The sequence below is a fragment of the Ranitomeya imitator genome, chromosome 4 (genome assembly GCF_032444005.1).
Source record: "Ranitomeya imitator isolate aRanImi1 chromosome 4, aRanImi1.pri, whole genome shotgun sequence".
NCBI classification, from domain to species: domain Eukaryota; kingdom Metazoa; phylum Chordata; class Amphibia; order Anura; family Dendrobatidae; genus Ranitomeya; species Ranitomeya imitator.
The window spans coordinates 568158589-568180673 of NC_091285.1; the positions used below are offsets into that span (position 1 = coordinate 568158589).

Genomic DNA, 22085 nt, shown 5'->3' on the forward strand with positions numbered 1-22085 from the left:
AAAATTTCACCTCACAACATAGCCTATGACGCTCTCGGGGTCCAGACGTGTGACTGTGCAAAATTTTGTGGCTGTAGCTGCGACGCCTCCAACACTTTTCATTTCACTTTTTCCCCATTATGTAGATAGGGGCAAAATTGTTTGGTGAATTGGAAAGCGCGGGGTTAAAATTTCACCTCACAACGTAGCCTATGACGCTCTCAGGGTCCAGACGTGTGACTGTGCAAAATTTTGTTGCTGTAGCTGCAACGCTTCCAACACTTTTCCTTTCACTTTTTCCCCATTATGTAGATAGGGGCAAAATTGTTAGGTGAATTGGAACGCGCGGGGTTAAAATTTTGCCTCACAATATAGCCTATGACGCTCTCAGGGTCCAGACGTGTGACTGTGCAAAATTTTGTGGCTGTAGCTGCGACGGTGCAGATGCCAATCCCGGACATACACACACACACACATACACACACACATACATACACACATTCAGCTTTATATAGTAGATATACCTGTAAGTCATTTCCCCTGTATATAGTATACTAGCTATTGAACCCGTTCTACGCCCGGGTGGCGATCATTTATATTGGTATATGGTCTCCATCCTGGTATGTGCTGCTCCATCCTGCGTCCCCATCCTGTCATGTGCTGCTCCATCCTGCGTCCCCATCCTGTCATGTGCTGCACCCATCCTGCGTCCCCATCCTGTCTTGTGCTGCACTGTTATGAACAGGTGATTCAGAACCACAATGGACCTAGTGGTTAAGAGCACACAAAGTGACCTGATAGTTACTAACATAGGACGAGCTCTGAGACGTGGGAACTCTGCTGACCGCAATCCCTAATCCTATCATACCACACTAGAGGTAGCCGTGGATTGCGCCTAACGCTCCCTATGCAACTCGGCACAGCCTGAGAAACTAGCTAGCCCTGAAGATAGAAAAATAAGACTACCTTCCCCAAAGGAAAAGGCAGCCCCCCACATATAATGACTGTGAGTAAAGATGAAAATACAAAACACAGAGATGAAATAGACTTTAGCAAAGCAAGGCCCGACTTACTGAATAGACCGAGGATAGGAAAGATAGCTTTGCGGTCAGCACAAAAACCTACAAACAATCACGCAGAGGGGGAAAAAAGACCCTCCGCACCGACTAACGGTACAGAGGTGCTCCCTCTGCGTCTCAGAGCTTCCAGCAAGCAAGAAAAACCAAAATAGCAAGCTGGACAGAAAATATTGCAAACAAAAGTAACACAAGCAAAACTTAGCTTATGCAGGGCAGACAGGCCACAGGAACGATCCAGGAGAAAGCAAGACCAATACTGGAACATTGACTGGAGGCCAGGAACAAAGAACTAGGTGGAGTTAAATAGAGCAGCACCTAACGACTTAACCTCGTCACCTGAAGAAGGAAACTCAGAAGCCGCAGCCCCACTCACATCCACCAGAGGAAGCTCATAGACAGAACCAGCCGAAGTACCACTCATGACCACAGGAGGGAGCTTGACCACAGAATTCACAACACTGCACCCATCCTGCGTCCCCATCCTGTCATGTGCTGCACCCATCCTGCGTCCCCATCCTGTCATGTGCTGCACCCATCCTGCGTCCCCATCCTGTCATGTGCTGCACCCATCCTGCGTCCCCATCCTGTCATTTGCTGCTCCCATCCTGCGCCCCCATCCTGTCATGTGTTGCTCCCATCCTGCGCCCCCATTCTGTCATGTGCTGCTTCCATCCTGCGCCCCCATTCTGTCATGTGCTGCTCCCATCCTGCGCCCACATTCTGTCATGTGCTGCTCCCATCCTGCGCCCCCGTTCTGTCATGTGCTGCTCCCATCCTGCACCCCCGTTCTGTCATGTGCTGCCCTATTCTGTCATGTGCTGCTCCCATCCTGCGCCCCCGTTCTGTCATGTGCTGCTCCCATCCTGCGCCACCATTCTTTAATTTGCTGCTCCCATCCATATGCCCCATACGCTGCTCCATAAAGGTTTATGGCCCCCATAAAATGCTCCATAGTATATGCCCCGTACACTGCTCCATAAAGGTTGATGGCCCCCATAAGATGCTCCATAGTATATGCCCCCGTACACTGCTCCATAAAGGTTGGTGGCCCCCATAAGATGCTCCATGGTATATGCCCCCGTACACTGCTCCATTATGGTTTATGGCCCCTGTTATGGACCTGGTGGTTAGGAGCACCCGGAACGAACTGATGGTTAAACTAACACAGGACAAGCTCTGGGAAGTGGGAGCTCTGCTGACCGCAACCCCTAATCCTATCACACACACTAGAAATAGCCGTGGAGAGTACCTAACTCTGCCTAGACGCCTCTTCACAGCCTAAGAGCTAACTAGCCCTAGAGATAGAAAAAAAGCCTACCTTGCCTCAGAGAAATTCCCCAAAGGAAAAGGCAGCCCCCCACATATATTGACTGTGAGTTAAGATGAAATTCACAAACACAGAAATGAAACAGGTTTCAGCAAAGGAGGCCAGACTTACTAAACAGACTGAGGATAGGAAAGGTATCTTTGCGGTCAGCACAAAAAACTACAAAAAGACCACGCAGAGTGTGCAAAAAGACCTCCGCACCGACTCACGGTGCGGAGGTGCCACTCTGCATCCCAGAGCTTCCAGCTAGCAAGGCAAAATCATGATAGCAAGCTGGACAAGAAAACAATGAACAAATAATTAACTAGCAGGGACTTAGCTTCTGCTGGAGTAGACAGGTCACCAGAAAGATCCAAGAGCGAACTGAACCAGTACAAGAACATTGACAGCTGGCATGGAGTAACGATCTGAGTGGAGTTAAATAGAGCAGCCAGCCAAAGAATAAACTAAGTCACCTGTGGAAGGAACCTCAGAAGCAGCAGCTCCACTCACAGCCACCAGAGGGAGTCCATGGACAGAACTCGCCGAAGTACCATTCATGACCACAGGAGGGAGTTCGATAACAGAATTCACAACAGGCCCCCATAAGATGCTCCATAGAATATGCCCCGTACACTGCTCCATTATGGTTTATGGCCCCCATAAGATGCTCCATAGTGTATGCCCCGTACGCTGTTCCATAAAGGTTTATGGCCCCCATAAGATGCTCCATGGTATATGTCCCCGTACACTGCTCCATTATGGTTTATGGCCCCATAAGATGCTCCATTGTATATGCCCCCATACACTGCTCCATTATGGTTTATGGCACCCATAAGAGGCTCCATAGTGTATGCCCCGTACGCTGTTCCATAAAGGTTTATGGCCCCCATAAGATGCTCCATACTATATGCCCCCGTACACTGCTCCATTATGGTTTATGGCCCCCTTAACATGCTCCATTCTATATGCCCCTGTACACTGCTCCATTATGGTTGATGGCCCCCTTAACATGCTCCATTCTATATGCCCCCATATGCTGCTGCAATATATATATATATATATAAAAAAAAAATACTCACCTATTGTCGCTGGGCGCCGAGTGCTGGGGGGCCTGAGCAGGCGGGGACACCGGCGCGCTGTGGGGGTCAGGTGCCAGTATCGCCGCCAGCTCAGGCCCCCCAGCACTTACTATATTCACCTGTCCTCCGTTCCACCGTGCATTAAGCGCGTCATCGTGCCCTCTGAACTGAAGGTCACAGGCCGAGGATCGGGAAGATGGCGGCGCGCAGCGGTGGAACGGAGGACAGGTGAATACAGCCGATACTCACCCTCCTGGCGGTCCCTGCTTCTCTGTTGGAGATCGCGGTGTGCGTTCAGTGTTAACGCATACCGCGATCTCCTGGGAGCGTCACTCTGTGAGGCCCAGACTGCGCCGGCGCTTGCGCTTGCGCAGTCTATAAAGGCTTCGGACAGAGTGACGCTCCCAGCGTTATATTAGAGATACCTGTATTTCATCTCCCCTGTATATAGTATATACCTGTATTTCATCTCCCCTGTATATAGTATATACCTGTATGTCATGTCCCCTGTATATACAGTAGTATATAACTGTATGTCATCTTCTCCTGTATATAATATATAGCTGTATATCATCTCCCATATATATACTATATATAGTATATACCTGTATGCCATCTCCTCCTGGCTGTCAATTTGCCTCCAACACTTTTCCTTTCACTTTTTCCCCATTATGTAGATAGGGGCAAAATTGTTTGGTGAATTGGAACACGCGGGGTTAAAATTTTGCCTCACAACATCTATAATATAACGCTGGGAGCGTCACTCTGTCCGAAGCCTCTATAGACTGCGCAAGCGCAAGCGCCGGCGCAGTCTGGGCCTCACAGAGCGACGCTCCCGGGAGATTGCGGTGTGCGTTCACACTGAACGCACACCGCGATCTCCACCGCAGAAGCAGGGACCGCCAGGAGGGTGAGTATCGGCCTATATTCACCTGTCCCCGTTCCATCGCTGAGCGGCGCCATCTTCCCGGTCTTCGGCCTGTGACCTTCAGTTCAGAGGGCGCGATGACGCGCTTAATGCGCGCCGGCGCCGCCCTCTGACTGAACAGTCACGGCCAGGAGACCGGGACGATGGCGCCGCTCAGCGATGGAACGGAGGACAGGTGAATATAGTAAGTGCTGGGGGGCCTGAGCTGGCGGCGATACCGGCACCTGACCCCCACAGCGCGCCGGTGTCCCCGCCTGCTCAGGCCCCCCAGCACTCCGCGCCGAGCAGGTCAGAGGCAGTATGGGGACGCAGGATGGAGCAGCACATAAGTATGGGGACGCAGGATGCAGCAGCACATAAGGATGGGGACGCAGGATGGAGCAGCACATAAGGATGGGGACGCAGGATGGAGCAGCACATAAGGATGGGGACGCAGGATGGAGCAGCACATAAGGATGGGGACGCAGGATGGAGCAGCACATAACAGGATGGGGACGCAGGATGCAGCAGCACATAAGGATGGGGACGCAGGATGGAGCAGCACATAAGGATGGGGACGCAGGATGGAGCAGCACATAAGGATGGGGACGCAGGATGGAGCAGCACATAAGTATGGGGACGCAGGATGCAGCAGCACATAAGGATGGGGACGCAGGATGGAGCAGCACATAAGGATGGGGACGCAGGATGCAGCAGCACATAAGGATGGGGACGCAGGATGGAGCAGCACATAAGGATGGGGACACAGGATGCAGCAGCACATAAGGATGGGGACGCAGGATGGAGCAGCACATAACAGTATGGGGACGCAGGATGGAGCAGCACATAAGGATGGGGACGCAGGATGGAGCAGCACATAACAGGATGGGGACGCAGGATGGAGCAGCACATAAGTATGGGGACGCAGGATGCAGCAGCACATAAGGATGGGGACGCAGGATGGAGCAGCACATAAGGATGGGGACGCAGGATGCAGCAGCACATAAGGATGGGGACGCAGGATGGAGCAGCACATAACAGTATGGGGACGCAGGATGGAGCAGCACATAAGGATGGGGACGCAGGATGGAGCAGCACATAACAGGATGGGGACGCAGGATGGAGCAGCACATAACAGGATGGGGACGCAGGATGGAGCAGCACATAAGGATGGGGACGCAGGATGGAGCAGCACATAAGGATTGGGACGCAGGATGGAGCAGCACATATGGATGGGGACGCAGGATGGAGCAGCACATAACAGGATGGGGACGCAGGATGGAGCAGCACATAAGGATGGGGACGCAGGATGGAGCAGCACATAAGGATGGGGACGCAGGATGGAGCAGCACATAAGGATGGGGACGCAGGATGGAGCAGCACATAAGGATGGGGACGCAGGATGGAGCAGCACATAAGGATGGGGACGCAGGATGGAGCAGCACATAAGGATGGGGACGCAGGATGGAGCAGCACATAACAGGATGGGGACGCAGGATGCAGCAGCACATAAGGATGGGGACGCAGGATGGGAGCAGCACATAAGGATGGGGACGCAGGATGGAGCAGCACATAAGGATGGGGACGCAGGATGCAGCAGCACATAAGGATGGGGACGCAGGATGCAGCAGCACACAAGGATGGGGACGCAGGATGCAGCAGCACATAAGGATGGGGACGCAGGATGGGAGCAGCGCATGACAGGATGGGGACGCAGGATGGAGCAGCGCATGACAGGATGGGGACGCAGGATGGGAGCAGCGCATCACAGGATGGGGACGCAGGATGGGAGCAGCGCATGACAGGATGGGGACGCAGGATGGAGCAGCACATGACAGGATGGAGACGCAGGATGGAGCAGCCCATGACAGGATGGGGACGCAGGATGGAGCAGCACATACCAGGATGGAGACAATATACCAATATAAATGCTCGCCACCCGGGCGTAGAACGGGTTCAATAGCTAGTAGCCTATGATGCTCTCGGGGTCCAGACGTGTGACTGTGCAAAATTTTGTGGCTGTAGCTGCGACGGTGCAGATGCCGATCCCGGACATACACACATACACACACACACATTCAGCTTTATATATTAGATGTATGTGTATATATATATATATATTATTATTATTATTATACATTTTTATAGCGCCATTTATTCCATGGCGCTTTACATGTGAATACGGGGCAAATATAGACAAATACATTAAACATGAGCAGATAACAAGGCACACGAGTACATAAGGAGGGAGGACCCTGCCCGCGAGGGCTCACAGTCTGCAGGGGGTGGGTGAGGATACACTAGGAGAGGGAAGAGCTGGCTGTACGGCTGTTCAGTAGGTTGAGGATCACTGCAGGCTGTAGGCTTGTCGGAAGAGATGAGTCTTCAGGTTCTTTTTGAAGGTTTCTATATTAGGCGCAAGTCTGATGTGTTGGGGTAGAGAGTTCCAGAGTATGGGGGAAGCACGGGAGAAGTCTTGGATGCGGTTATGGGAAGAAGAGATGAGAGGGGAGTAGAGAAGGAGGTCTTGGGAGGATCGGAGGTCGCGTGTAGGTAGGTACCGGGAGACCATGTCACAGATGTATGGAGGAGACAGGTTGTGGATGGCTTTGTATGTCAGTGTGAGGGTTTTGAACTGGAGTCTCTGGGCGATAGGAAGCCAGTGAAGGGCTTGACACAGGGGAGAGGCTGGGGAATAGCGGGGGGACAGGTGGATTAGTCGGGCAGCAGAGTGTAGGATGGATTGGAGTGGTGCCAGAGTGCTAGAGGGGAGTCCAGAGAGTAGGAGGTTGCAGTAGTCGAGGCGGGAGATGATAAGGGCATGCACTAGCGTTTTTGCAGTGTTGCGGTCAAGGAAAGCACGGATCCGGGAAATATTTTTGAGTTTGAGACGACAGGAGGAGGCAAGGGCTTGGATATGTGGCTTGAAAGAGAGGGCAGAGTCGAGGATCACCCCGAGGCACCGGGCGTGTGGGACTGGGGATAGTGAGCAGCCATTGACATTGATGGATAGGTCTGGTGGAGGGGTAGAGTGAGATGGGGGAAAGATGATGAATTCTGTTTTGTCCATGTTCAGTTGTAGAAAGCGAGCAGAAAAGAAGGCTGAAATGGCAGACAGACAGTGCGGGATTTTGGTAAGCAAGGAGGAGAGGTCAGGTCCGGAGAGGTAGATCTGCGTGTCGTCAGCGTAGAGATGGTACTGCATACCGTGGGATTCTATGAGCTGTCCCAGGCCGAAAGTGTAGATGGAGAAGAGTAGGGGTCCTAGAACAGAGCCTTGAGGAACACCGACTGACAAGGGGCGAAGTGAGGAGGTGGTGTGGGGGAGGGAGACACTGAATGTTCGGTCTGTCAGATATGACGAGATCCAGGAAAGGGCCAAGTCTGTGATGCCAAGGGATGAGAGGATTTGTAGCAAAAGGGAGTGGTCTACAGTGTCAAAGGCAGAAGACAAGTCCAGGAGAAGGAGGACAGAGTAGTGTCGCTTGCTCCTGGCAGTTAGTAGGTCATTGGTGACTTTAGTTAGGGCAGTTTCAGCTGAGTGATGGGAACGGAAGCCTGATTGTAACCGATCAAAGAGGGAGCAGGAGGAGAAGTGGGAGGACAGTTGAAGATGGACGTGTTGCTCCAGCAATTTGGAGGCATAAGGGAGAAGAGATATTGGGCGATAGCTAGACACAGAGGATGGGTCGAGGGAGGGCTTTTTGAGGATGGGTGTGATCTTGGCATGCTTGAAGGATGAGGGAAAGACACCTGTTGTGAGTGAGAGGTTGAAGAGGTGCGTTAGGGTTGGGATGAAGACCGTGGAAAGGTTAGGGATGAGGTGGGATGGGAGCGGGTCAAGCGTGCAGGTGGTGAGGTGTGATCTTGACAGGATATATATATATATACAGTACAGAGCAAACTTTTCGACACACCTTCTCATTTAAAGATTTTCTGTATATTCATGACCATGAAAATTGTACATTCACAAGCAGTCATCAAAGCAAAGGGTGGCTACTTTGAAGAACCTAGAATATAAGACATAATTTCAGTTGTTTCACACTTTTTTGTTAAGTATATAATTAACATGTGTTAATTCATAGTTTTGATGCCTTCAGTGTCAATGTACAATTTTCATAGTCATGAAAATACAGAGAAATCTTTAAATGAGAAGGTGTGTCCAAACTTTTGGTCTGTACTGTAATATATATATATATATATATATACATATATATATATATATATACATATGTATATATATATATATATATATATATACATATATATTATTTTAAAAATAATACTTTAATTTTGTGTATTTTTTTTAACAACACACTCCCTCTAGTGCTTCTTAGTATGTACTGTAAGGTGATGATTTCATAGCTTTTTTCCAGCATTTTCCCAGCAGATGGCACTGTGTCACTTTATACTCTGCATAACTATCATTCTTTTTTAAGTGCTTCTGAGAAGTTTTCCGTTCATCTCTGAACTCCTCCTTCTTAAATTGTCACTCCCTGTAACTCTGAAGGCTGTGTCACCTCAGCTAGAGTCTCAGATCTCTGTGGGCACTTGATGAAAGGAGCCTTAGGATAATACACAGTGAAAAGGAATCAAAATTGCTTTTAACCATGTTGTCTGTGAGGAGAGGGTTTGGGGATGAGAAAACCCAACTAAATGAACTGAATAAACGTTTGGACCAGTACCTCTCTAAAGTGAGGCAGCTAGAATCGGAGAACCAGGTACTGGTAGAAGAGATCCACAGACTTCGTCAGGAAAGAGGCGCAGAATGGACACAGGTTTACTTTAATGAATTATGCCTCCTGAGGAGACAAGTGGAAGAGCTCAGTGTACAAAAATGTGATGTAGAACTACAGAAGGACAACCTTTGGCAAGAATTCCAGGATTTGCAAGAATTATGGGAGCAAGTGAGGTCCATGAGACTCAAAATCGACCAACAACTAGAACTTTACAAGAAAGATCTGCAGCAAGCAAAGACTAACCAGGCATCATTGGAAGAACTGTATTTTCGTCTCCAACAAGAACGTCAGATCCTTCTAACTTCTCAAGAAGAGGAGATGTTTGCCCTGAGAGATAAAGCTCTTCAGATGCCATTGCAAATGACCATGCAAGACGTTTCGCGACATGGGTTTAGCCTAAGGGATGTACAGAGCTTGTCAATGGAGCTTTCAGAGTCTTGGAAGGAAGCCTTCTTGGTTTACCAAAAAAAGATTGAGGAATTAGAGAACACACTGAGGTTGGAGGAAGAAGGCCGTCATGGAGTGGAAGAGGAGGTCAGAGGACAGAAACTACAGCTAGAAGAATTACGCAAAGTATATGACGAGCTGCTGGGAATTGAGAAGATATTGGAAAAAGAACTGTTGAGGATGAAAGAGAAGTACAGCATGGAGACGGAAGAGTACCAGGTAGGACACCCATAGTATTAAAAAACCTGAAAAATATTATCAGGTTTATACATAAAGACAACTGAAAGCTCAGCTGTAAATATTTTTCTTCTATTTGCAGTAATTTAAAGGGAATTTGTCTGCACGATTTTACATATCGAAGTAGTGTTTTGGCTGTATAAGCTCTTGTCGCTCAATTAAAAATGATATGTTTTATTTAATGATCTAATACTCTAGTCATCAGAAATCTAGTGTAGAAATGATAAGCCAATCAGGTTGGAAGTGCACTGGGCGGTGTCAATGCACTTACACAAAGCAGTCCCGTTGCAATGACACACCCACAATGCACTTCCCACCGGATTTACATATGGCTTTTACAGAAGGTTTCTCATAACTGGCACATCAAATCTTTACAAAAACATTAGCATTTAATAATCTGTTTTTACATTTATGAAAAGAAATAGAATGACAGTAAAAATTGCTACAATTCTTGTTGGCATCTAAAGAAATTTAAATATAGAACTTGCATTTTTAATATTATAAATTGCGCCCCCCCTGACTCTATTATTGCCCCTCTGACCTTCCTGCTGGCCCTGAATAAATGGTAAATCTGCCTACTAATGCAGCAATACTTTAGTAATGTCTGCACATCTGAATGAACTTGCCAGTCTGTAGTTTGGTGAGATTTGGGTGCAAGCGTTGGTGCTGCCGCTCTTTCCCTGACACATTATTTAGGAATCCCTTCTGATAGAATTTTCAGCACCCCCGGCCCTCCCATTTTATATGTATGCTTGCAGAGTGGAATATCCCAGGATTTCATCTATGCCATCACACTAATACTTGCTGTATTGTATTTCCAGACTCGGTGTCCAGTTGTGTGACCTATTAAAAGATTTCTATAAACTTTAATCCCTTCACAATCTGTAGTGACATTATTAAAAATCTGCGTGTTACTCCTGCACCTGCCATAGTCACAGCCAGCCAGGCTGGGCCTGTGTAACAGTAGACGCAATGGGCGCCCAGAAATAGCTTCACACGTCCCATATTTATCTTCTTTTGTTGTTTTTAAAGGGGCTTAGGTAGGAAATGACATTGAGGGTCTGTATTTAGTGTGAGCCATTACGGTGTGATCTATGGGATCGTGGCCGAATAACAAAACGGAGGGGTCGCGCCGCTGCAGGTCCACATGTGTGCGGCTGATTCTTGCTCTGTAGCTGGTGCTGGTTGGCAGAGGTGACTGCTATCTGAGCGGATTAAGATGGCTGTTCTTTCCTTTCGAAACAGTGGCTCTGTTCCTACAGCTGTTTATTCTGGGGTTGGTTGTTTTTTTTTTTACAATTTTCTATACTTCAGTTTTACCTCTGCTGAAACCAATGAGGGAAAGCAAAGCAAAAACTGAGAATGGCTGTAAATATCTGTGCTGGAAATCCATTCAATATTCATTACATGAAGAAAAGAACTGAGACACCGACACATTATACATACAAGAGCTTTTATAACATCACGTGATCATTAAAGGGAACCTAAAAAATAAATCAGAACACAAAAATGACAAGTCAAATAAGTATATAAAGAAAATAGATTCATGTGTTCACAGGAAAACAAACAAGCCAACGTTTTGGCCATTCGGGCCTTTATCAAGGTTAATCTGTGAATCGAGAATTCAAGGATCCATGTGAGAGATTGCTGTAGCAGAAGGAGATCTCTCACATAGATCCTTGAGTTCCTGATTCAAAAAATTAACCTTGATAAAGGCCCGAATGGCTGAAACGTTGGCTTGTTTGTTTTTCTGTGAACACATGAATCTTTTTTGAATAAGTCTCATATACTTATTTGACTTGTTATTTTTGTGTGCTGAATTATTTTTTGGATATAGTTGAGATGGACGTCTTGCTTCAGCACACCAACTATTGTTAACAGTTGAGCACAAACCTATTCCCTACCATTAAAGGGAACCTGACAGTAGATAAATGGAGCCCGATCCACAGACAGCTGGTAGCCGGCACTGGCTGTATGATTTCAGCCATGTATGTTTAACTCTGAAACGCTCCAGCAAAACATGGCTTTAACAGCCGCCGAGAATCACGTGTGACTAGTCACATGGCCAGGTACTCAATGTCTTCTCCCCCTCTGCTCCCCTGGAGTGACAGGTCTCTTCCTGTATGAGGTATAGGCAGAGACCTGTCAATCACTGGCAGTGGGCAAGGAGAAGCCACCAGAGACCCACCTGTCCGAGGAGTCTCCCTGGCGACGTTTAAAGTGTGTTTTTCACTCTAATGCCGCAATTACCTGGCTGTGTGATTTCAGCCAATGCTGCTTATGGTTTAGCTGTCATATATGGGGAGGAGGCATAGTCTAGTTCGTGGCATATTGCTCAAAAAAAATGTGGCAAAATTTTGCTGCAAGTTTCTGGCAAAAAGTTAGCCAACTAATACGTGGCGTGAACTTAGTCTGAAAAAAAAATCATATTTATTAAGCATTATGAAACACTATTGTCATATTTTAAGACTATTTAGTCTAAGTTTCCATTGTCAAAGAAGTTTTGGCCACAGATTTGCCCACTTATACAAAGAAAGCTGTCAGTCACTGATGGCACCGTCCACTGGACCAAATATCCCAAAAAGAATCTGTTCTCACAAAATTATATATCAATCTACTCAGCTCCCCCTGCTCTATACCATGGTACCGACTGATTGAACTGCATTTTTATGGTGACATGTGTCATTTAAAGGGTTTTTTAGGATTACCACAATAGGTGTAAAACTGTCTAAAGTAGTAAAATAATGAAAATAGCTGTAATGTAGCAAAAATAGCTTGCAGCACAAAGATCGCACAGCAGTGGGTGGCCGGTACTGACAGGAGAGGGATATGCGAGCACATTCTGACACTGCCGATGTTGAGTACCCGTAGTGTCAGTGTGCGCACTCTCATCTTTCCCTCCTTTCAGCATTGGTGTATGATCCTGTGTGCAGCAAGCGGTTGGTACAAGCAGCGTAAAGCGATCGGAGGGCACCCGCACAGACTAACATTGTGTGAGTCCACTGCTCCTGCAATGTCAGTACGTGCAGGGCCGAGGATCCCAAACACGCAGTGCTCGCTCTGTCAATCATTATAAAGGGAGGGGCAAAGCATGGTAATTGAGGGGGCACAATGAGCAGTTGACCATGCCAAGGATGCACTGAAACCCCTTCATTTACATATGGGATAAAATTGTTTTACGTAAAATAAAACATATAAAATCTGTACAAGTGTGATTTTTTTATAAGGGCTAAGTCTCTTATACAACGCATTACAAATTATTATGCAAATGTTATTTTTCTCTGATTTTAGATGCAAATGAGTCAGTATAATGTTCAAATAATCAATCTTTAGAGTATAAATCAGATTTTATTGGACAAACCTCCCAATGAGAGCAGTATTAATTTTTCAAAACTGAAAAAACTCAGACTGCACTGTTCCAAATTATTCTGCATAACAGAGTCTCCAAACATTTTATAGGTCGTAAACAACTGAAAATGGCCATTTGTTGAATTTGCCGGATAAAGGAGTGCCATTTACTGAAATCAAAAGCTTTTGCAATCAAAAACATCCAATCCAAAAACAGGCCAAGTTACATATTAACATAGGACTAGTGATGAGCGAGTGTACTCCTTGCTCGGATTTTCCCCGAGCACGCGCGGGTGGTCTCCCGAGTATTTTGTAGTGCTCGGGAGATTTAGTTTTCGTTGCCGCAGCTGCATGATTTACGGCTGCTAGACAGGCTGAATACATGTGAGGAATGCCTGTTTATTAGGTAATTCCAACATGTATTCAGGCTGTCTAGCAGCTGTAAATCATGCAGCTGAGGCGAAGAAAACTAAAATCCGAGCACTAACAAATACTCGGAGACCACCCAAGCGTGCTTGGGAATACTCGAGCAAGGAGTATACTCGCTCATCACTACATAGGACCCTTTCTTTGATATCACCTTCACAATTCTTGCATCCATTGAACTTGTGAGTAGTGATGAGTAAACGTGCTCGGATAAGATTATCCTCCATGCTCGTGTGCTCACTGAGTGTCTTCGGAGTGCTCAAATACTATGTTCGAGTCTCCACTCCTGCATGTCTCACGGCTGTTTGACAGCCGCAACACAGGCAGGGATTGTCTAAAAAACAGGGAATCCCTGCATGTGTTGCAACTGTTGAACAGCCGCAAGACATGCAGGTGTGTAGACTGGAACATATTAATCGTTCAGATAACACCTTATCCCAGCACGTTGGCTTATCACTGCTTGTGGGTTTTGGATAGTTTCTGCTTCAATTTAATTGGAGGATGCCACGTAATAGTCTACCTGAGTTGCTGTTTTGATGTTAACTGACTCCTACTCTCATAGATCTTTTGCTTGAGGATACTCCAAAGGTTCTCAATAAGATTGAAGTCAGGGGAGGATGGTGACCATATAGTGAGTTTCTCGCCTTTTATACCTATAGCAGCCAATGACTCAGAGGTATTCTTTGCAGCATGACATAGTGCATTGTCATGCATAAAGATGATTTTGCTACGGCTGGCACAGTTCTTATTTTTGTGCCATGGACGAAAGTGGTCAGAAACTCTATGTATATTACAGAGGTAATTTTCAAACCTTCATGGAACCTAAAGGGGCCCACCACCTCTCTCCCCATGATTATAGACTAAAACAAGACTCCACCACCTCCTTGCTGACATTGCAGCCTTGTTGGGTCATGGTAGCCATCCACTGACCATTCACTATTCCATCCATTTGGACCATAAAGAGTTGCATGGTAATCACCAGTAAAAAACACTGTATTAAAATTAGTCTTCATGTTTGTCTAGGCTCACTGCAAGCGTTACTGCTTATCAGCACTGCTTAGGGGTGGCAGAATAGTAAGCTAATTCACAAATTCAAGCCTCTGGAGCATCGTACACCTTGAAGTTCGCAGGACTCCAGTGGTACTAGCAGCTTCGAATACCTGTTTGCTGCTTTGTAATAGTATTTTAGCTGCTGCTCTCTCTTAATCTGAAGAATCATGCTTACTTAACGAAAATACATCTAATGATTTCGTACCCCATTCAAGGAACTGCACTATTTGATGCTTTTTGGCAGCAGATAGATCTTTTTTTTTCTCAGTTTGCTTGAAACTTCTGGCCTGCTAAATACTGTGGAACATCATTTTTAATTAGTTTTCCTTTAATTGGGCTCACCTGGCAAACTAATTATCACAAGTGCTTGATTACAGTGATCCAAAGAGCCCTCAGACACAATACCATTCATGCAGGGGCGGAAACTGACAGCTTGGGGCCCCTGTGCAAGAAATGTGTCAGGGCACCCCTTCTTTTATGGCGACAAAGCTACATATATGTATATACAGCCACACACAAATACATGTTACACACATACATGTATATATATTACACAGTCTCCTGTATTATGTATATTGTCGTCCCTTATTACACAGTGCCCTCTCTTGTTATGTACAGCACCGTCCCTCACATATCGGATTATATAGAGCCCTGTCTTTATTACATACCGTCCTCTCTTGTTAGATATATAATGCAATGACTGCTGATAGACCATGGGAAAGCTTCTTTTCTAATGGAGGAGCTGATGGACTAGACATCTGGTCATCGGCTGCTCCATAAGCAGTAATTTTATATCTAACAAGAGAGGGGACTATGTCATAAAAGAAGGCGCTGTGAATAACAAAAATTACAAGAATAAACTATGTAAGAGACAGCACTTTACAGAACAGCAGAGGAAGCTATATAATAAGGGATGGCACCATATATAATTAGAGAGTATGGTATGTAATAAGGGACGGTAGTATACATAATAAAAGAGGAAACTGTAACTAAGGACGGCGCTATACATAAGTGAGTACACTTATACATTAAGGGACTGTGTAGACATAATAAGAGAGTACACTATATAATAAGGAATTGAACTATATATAAGTGAGAACACTATTTACTAAGGGACTGTGCTATACATAAAAAGTGAGTACACTATATACTAAGGGCCTCTGCTGTACATAATAAATGAGTACACTATATACTAAGGGACCGTGCTATACATAATAAGGCTACATCACTGTATATATGTGCAGTATTGTTGTGCTGCCCGCTTGGATACAAAGGTTAGCATGCTACACCAAGCCTGCCACTAATTAAATTAACCCTTTAGTACACGCAGTGCAAAAAAACTACATGTAACACAACCATTGATAGAATTTCTTTATAGAATTTTATTCATAAATTGATTGATGGCATTGGATTTGCCTTTTATATTATATGCGTTAAAAATCATGGTGTATTACATTGCATGTGCTAACAATTATGGTGTATTTTTCCATCTTTACAAAATTATGACATCAAATGCAATTCCATATATATGGGATATTTTTTGCTGCTATGTATTCTATATTGTGAAACAATTATATATTGTCTTTTCATCCAGCCAAAGCATTTGTTTTATGTGTATGTATATTTACTCTCTTGTGTTTTCACTTTGTTTAGTAATTATGTTAATTAATCAGTGTACTGGTGTGCTCACCAGATCCTAGTATAAAAATGCAAGATAAGCCACACACTAGATGTTAGGAGTCGAGTTTCCTCTGCTGCACAGGGGGAATCTCGATCCGTGTCTGCTGCGGTCTCCCATTCGGTATCGGCCGCAGTGGACTCTGCTCAGTGGAGACGTCGCTCGCAGCGTCTCGCTGAGGCTGATTCGGTGCATAGGGTCACTACTGCCTTTTCTGGCTTTCCTATGGTACCCTGCACTGATCTGCGGCGAGCGAGCCTCTCTGGGACTAAGTCCTTGTTTACTCACACTGAGCATGCCCAGGGCAGGGTCTCCCATTGGAGGTCGGGGGCCACATGTTCGCTCACATGCTCAGGTGCTGCAGTACATTCCATTGGTCCTCCTGGAAGGTCCTGAAAGGACAAAACATGCTCAGGTACTGCAGCACTTTCCATTGGTCCTTCTGGAAGGTCCTGAAAGGGCAAAAACTTCAGTAGCAGCTTCCTGTGCTGCAACTATATAAACTGCGCATGACCGCACGGCCATGCGCTAGTATTGTCTTGAAAATATGTGTGTGTGTAGATGGATGTATGTCGAAGGATGAAAGCTCCTAAATATCCCTCCCTAGTGTTGTTGACTGTGTTGCGGATGATGGTAGCTATCTAGCGCCCGACTAGCCATCAGCACAAAACACACATAACAGCGTCTAGTTGCTGTGACCGCCTGTACGGCGCCGTGCGCTTTCCTTACCCAAGCCTGGGTGGTTAGCGGCGTCCGTTTGTGCGGCACCGCACGCACTCTCATGCCTTTATTTACTATTTCGATAGTTTCCTTACACACCCAGTTGCGGTGTTGTGCCAGCAGTGGTCTAATCGGACTTCAATCCTAGTTGGGGTTGTGTTCGCTGACTTATTGCTCGCGCTCTATGTGCGGTACCACGGTCCTGTGACGCAACAGGATCGCTTCCTTCACGCAGGGTGAAGTTAACCCTTGTATGTATTCTTATAGTACCGCCATATAGTCCGTCTTACTTAGCAGCAGGTACTTTCCTGCACGGTGGATACCGGGTTGCGAACGCACCAATTCCATCTAATAAACTATATATTTGGTGCGTTCCGCCAACCCTAACAGAATGCTAGCGCCAGGATCTGGCTAAGTAATGGCGGATGAACAGCGATTGCAGGGGTACATCCAGCTGCTGGAGGGCCGGTTGGCGTCTCTTGAGCGTGCAACCTCGGCGGTGGATGTTACCGCAATAGCTGTTCAGGCTGCTAGCGTGGCTGCAGCAGCTTTACCCACTGCCACCTCTGTTCCGACCCTATCTCACCTTCCTTTGCCTGAGAGATACTCTGGGGACAGTAAGTCCTGTAGGGGTTTCGTGAGCCAATGTGGTATACACCTCGAGCTCCTGGCTGCACGTTTCCCTACTGAGCGGGCAAAGGTGGGATTCATAATCCCCCTCTTGTCGGACAGAGCGTTGGAGTGGGCTACGCCGCTGTGGGAGCGCAACGATCATTTGGTGCGGAGTGTTCCTCGGTTTCTGGACTCTCTGAAACAGGTCTTTTTAGGACCTCAAGTCACCCATGATACAGCGCTCCAGCTGCTGGCTTTGACTCAGGGTTCAACCATGGTCAGCCATTTTGCTGTTCTCTTCCGGACATTAGCGTCTGAGTTGGAATGGTCAGATAAAACCCTCATTCCCGTATTTTGGAGGGGGCTGGCTGACCATGTGAAAGACGCTTTGGCCACTAGGGAGATTCCCGCCACACTGGAGGAGCTCATAGCCATATCTACTCGCATAGACCTTCGTTTTCACAAGCGAAGGTTGGAGCGAGCCCAGTGTAGGCAGAGGTTTCGGCTGGCTCCCACCTTCGCCAAACCTTTGGAATCTCCAGTCCAGGCGTCCGAGTCACATGAGGCCTTAGAAGTGACACGAGCGGGAACGCACCAATTCCATCTAATAAACTATATATTTGGTGCGTTCCGCCAACCCTAACACTAGATATCATGATTAAGGGTGCTTGGTCACCAGAAACGCGTTGATATCGCTTTTTATCTTTTGTAACTGCTGATGTTTTTATCCTCCACTGAATATATTTTCAAGTGAATAAAGAAAGAAGTTTTTTTTCACTACCTCGTTGAGCTGGATTCCTCATTTCTTCTTTGCTGCCCACTTTTACAGACTTATGGAGCATGTCCCATTCTGATCCTCAAAATCAGATCAGAACAGAACATTCTTTGACCCTCCCAGATCTCATTGTCAGATTCGTGATTTTCATTTATGTGTGAATGGGCCTATAAAACTCTATGAGTCTGTGTGCCATCTGACATTTCACACAAATGGGAGAATATAGAATACTAGATGGTAGCCCGATTCTAATGCATCGGGTATTCTAGAATATGTATGTAGTTTATTTATGAAGATTTTAGAATAATACACTGAATACACAGGATTTGGCCGGCCGTGACCAATTAGCGAAGCATGGTTCAACTCCCGCGCCAATTCGCCGGACTGCACCTGTCGCTGATTGTTTGTGGCTGGCCACGTAGTATATAGCACAGCCACGTAGTATATAACAGCCCACATAGTAAATAGCACAGCCACGTAGTATATTGCACAGCCACGTAGTATATAGCACAGCCATGTAGTATATGGCACAGCTCACGGAGTATATAGCACAGCCCACGGACTATATAGCAGAGCCACATAGTATATAGCCAGCCACGTAGTATATAACACAGCCCACAGAGTATATAGCACAGCCACGTAGTATAGAGCACAGCCCACGAAGTGTATAACAGCCCACATAGCATATAACACAGCTCACGTAGTATATAACAGCCCACGCACGCAGTATATAACACAGGCCACGTAGTGTATAACACAGGTCACGTAGTGTATAGCACAGCCCACGTAGTGTATAGCACAGCCCACGTAGTATATTGCACAGCCCAAGAAGTACATTGCACAGCCTACGTAGTACATTGCACAGCCCACGTAGTACATTGCACAGCCCACGCAGTATATAGCACAGCCCACGCAGTATATTGCACAGCCCACGCAGTATATTGCATAGCCCACAGCCCACGCAGTATATTGCAAAGCGCACGCAGTATATTACACAGCCCATGTAGTATATAGCACAGCCCATGCAGTATATTGCACAGCCCACGCAGTATATTGCACAGCCCAGTGCAGTGCATTTCCAGCACCGTCCACATCTATTCCCAACCTGCACAATCTCCTCATTCTACTGTCACCCCAAAGCTGAGCCGCTGCTGCCGTATGTGTCCCTATTACTGCACCTGGTGTGTGGTATAAAAACAGCGCTCATCTTACGGCCCACATTGTAATGCCACCACTGTGCCCTTTAGTAAAATGTCTCCTTTGTGCCCTCTAGATGATAACATTTCCCCCTTGAAAATACATTAATGCCGTGTGCAAGTGCCCTAGAAAACATTGTCCACATTTTGCCCATAAAAATGCACCTTTAGCAGTCACAATACCCTGAGTGCCACTATAAATAACAATAATGGTCCTTAAGTGTCCACTTAACATTTAAAAATGTCTCTTGAGTCCCCCCATACACAGTATGATGAACCCACAGCTCCCCTATACACAATATGATGTACCCACAGCTCCCATATACACAGTCTGATGCCCCTACACCTCCTCTATGCACAATAAGATGAGCCCACAGCTCCTCTATACACAATATGATTGTCCCACAGTTCCCCCAAAACACAACATAATGGTCCTCACACTGTATAATGGCCCCCACACTGTATAATTGTCATGCTGGTGTATCGTGGACCCACTGCACCACAGGCCGAGTTTTCCCTGGAGGGGCGTATCTAAGCGGCTACCTGGTTTTCACTGTAGCCTCTGATGGGGAGGTCAGGCTTGAACTGCAGGTAGCAGCCAGGTATCACATGAGGACAGTGTCCAGAGCAGTAGCCGCTTGGAGTTTGGAGTCCCATGCAGGACTGGATATTGGTGCAGATGCCGACATTGTGGCTTCTGGATACAAGACAGGAGGGCCACTGGTACAGGTTCAGACTGTGCGGCTTCTGGATAGAAGACAGGATGGCCACTGGTACAGGTTCAGACTGTGCGGCTTCTGGATAGAAGACAGGATGGCCACTGGGACAAGTTCAGACTGTGCGGCTTCTAGATAGAAGACAGGATGGCCACAGGTACAAGTTCAGACTGTGCGGCTTCTAGATAGAAGACAGGAGGGCCACTGGTACAAGTTCAGACTGTGCGGCTTCTAGATAGAAGACAGGATGGCCCCTGGTACAAGTTCAGACTCTGCAGCTTCTAGATAGAAGACAGGATGGCCACTGGTACAAGTTCAGACTCTGCAGCTTCTAGATAGAAGACAGGATGGCCACTGGGACAAGTTCAGATTGTGCGGCTTCTAGATAGACGACAGGAGGGCCACTGGTACAAGTTCAGACTGTGCGGCTTCTAGATAGAAGACAGGATGGCCCCTGGTACAAGTTCAGACTGTGCGGTTTCTAGATAGAAGACAGGAGGGCCACTGCTACAAGTTCAGACTCTGCAGCTTCTAGATAGAAGACAGGACGGCCACTGGGACAAGTTCAGACTGTGCGGCTTCTAGATAGAAGACAGGAGGGCCACTGGTACAAGTTCAGACTGTGCGGCTTCTAGATAGAAGACAGGATGGCCCCTGGTACAAGTTCAGACTCTGCAGCTTCTAGATAGAAGACAGGATGGCCACTGGTACAAGTTCAGACTCTGCAGCTTCTAGATAGAAGACAGGATGGCCACTGGTACAAGTTCAGACTCTGCAGCTTCTAGATAGAAGACAGGACGGCCACTGGGACAAGTTCAGACTGTGCGGCTTCTAGATAGACGACAGGAGGCCACTGGTACAAGTTCAGACTGTGCGGCTTCTAGATAGAAGACAGGAGGGCCACTGGTACAAGTTCAGACTCTGCAGCTTCTTTATAGAAGACAGGACGGCCACTGGGACAAGTTCAGACTGTGCAGCTTCTAGATAGAAGACAGGAGGGCCACTGGTACAAGTTCAGACTGTGCGGCTTCTAGATAGAAGACAGGATGGCCACTGGTACAAGTTCAGACTGTGCGGCTTCTAGATAGAAGACAGGACGGCCACTGGGACAAGTTCAGACTGTGCGGCTTCTAGATAGAAGACAGGAGGGCCACTGGTACAAGTTCAGACTGTGCGGCTTCTAGATAGAAGACTGGATGGCCACTGGTACAAGTTCAGACTCTGCAGCTTCTAGATAGAAGACAGGACGGCCACTGGGACAAGTTCAGACTGTGCGGCTTCTAGATAGAAGACAGGAGGGCCACTGGTACAAGTTCAGACTGTGCGGCTTCTAGATAGAAGACAGGATGGCCACTGGTACAAGTTCAGACTCTGCAGCTTCTAGATAGAAGACAGGACGGCCACTGGGACAAGTTCAGACTGTGCGGCTTCTAGATAGACGACAGGAGGGCCACTGATACAAGTTCAGACTGTGCGGCTTCTAGATAGAAGACAGGACTGCCACTGGTACAAGTTCAGACTGTGCGGCTTCTAGATAGACGACAGGAGGGCCACTGGTACAAGTTCAGACTGTGCGGCTTCTAGATAGAAGACAGGACTGCCACTGGTACAAGTTCAGACTGTGCGGCTTCTAGATAGACGACAGGAGGGCCACTGGTACAAGTTCAGACTGTGCGGCTTCTAGATAGAAGACAGGAGGGCCACTGGTGCAAGTTCAGACTGTGCAGCTTCTAGATAGAAGACAGGACTGACACTGGTACAAGTTCAGACTGTGCGGCTTCTGGATAG

At 47.0% G+C, this 22085-nt stretch overlaps 1 protein-coding gene across 1 annotated transcript in view; it reads left to right on the top strand.

Moving 5' to 3' along the window:
- Positions 1-8894: 8894 nt before the first annotated feature.
- The window catches only part of SYNM (synemin), a 65375-nt gene continuing 52184 nt past the window's right edge, over positions 8895-22085 (top strand). Inside the window, exon 1 of the mRNA XM_069766286.1 lies at positions 8895-9758. Coding sequence (XP_069622387.1) covers positions 8964-9758 — 795 coding nt within the window. The 5' untranslated portion in view covers positions 8895-8963. The remainder of the gene's footprint in view (positions 9759-22085) is intronic.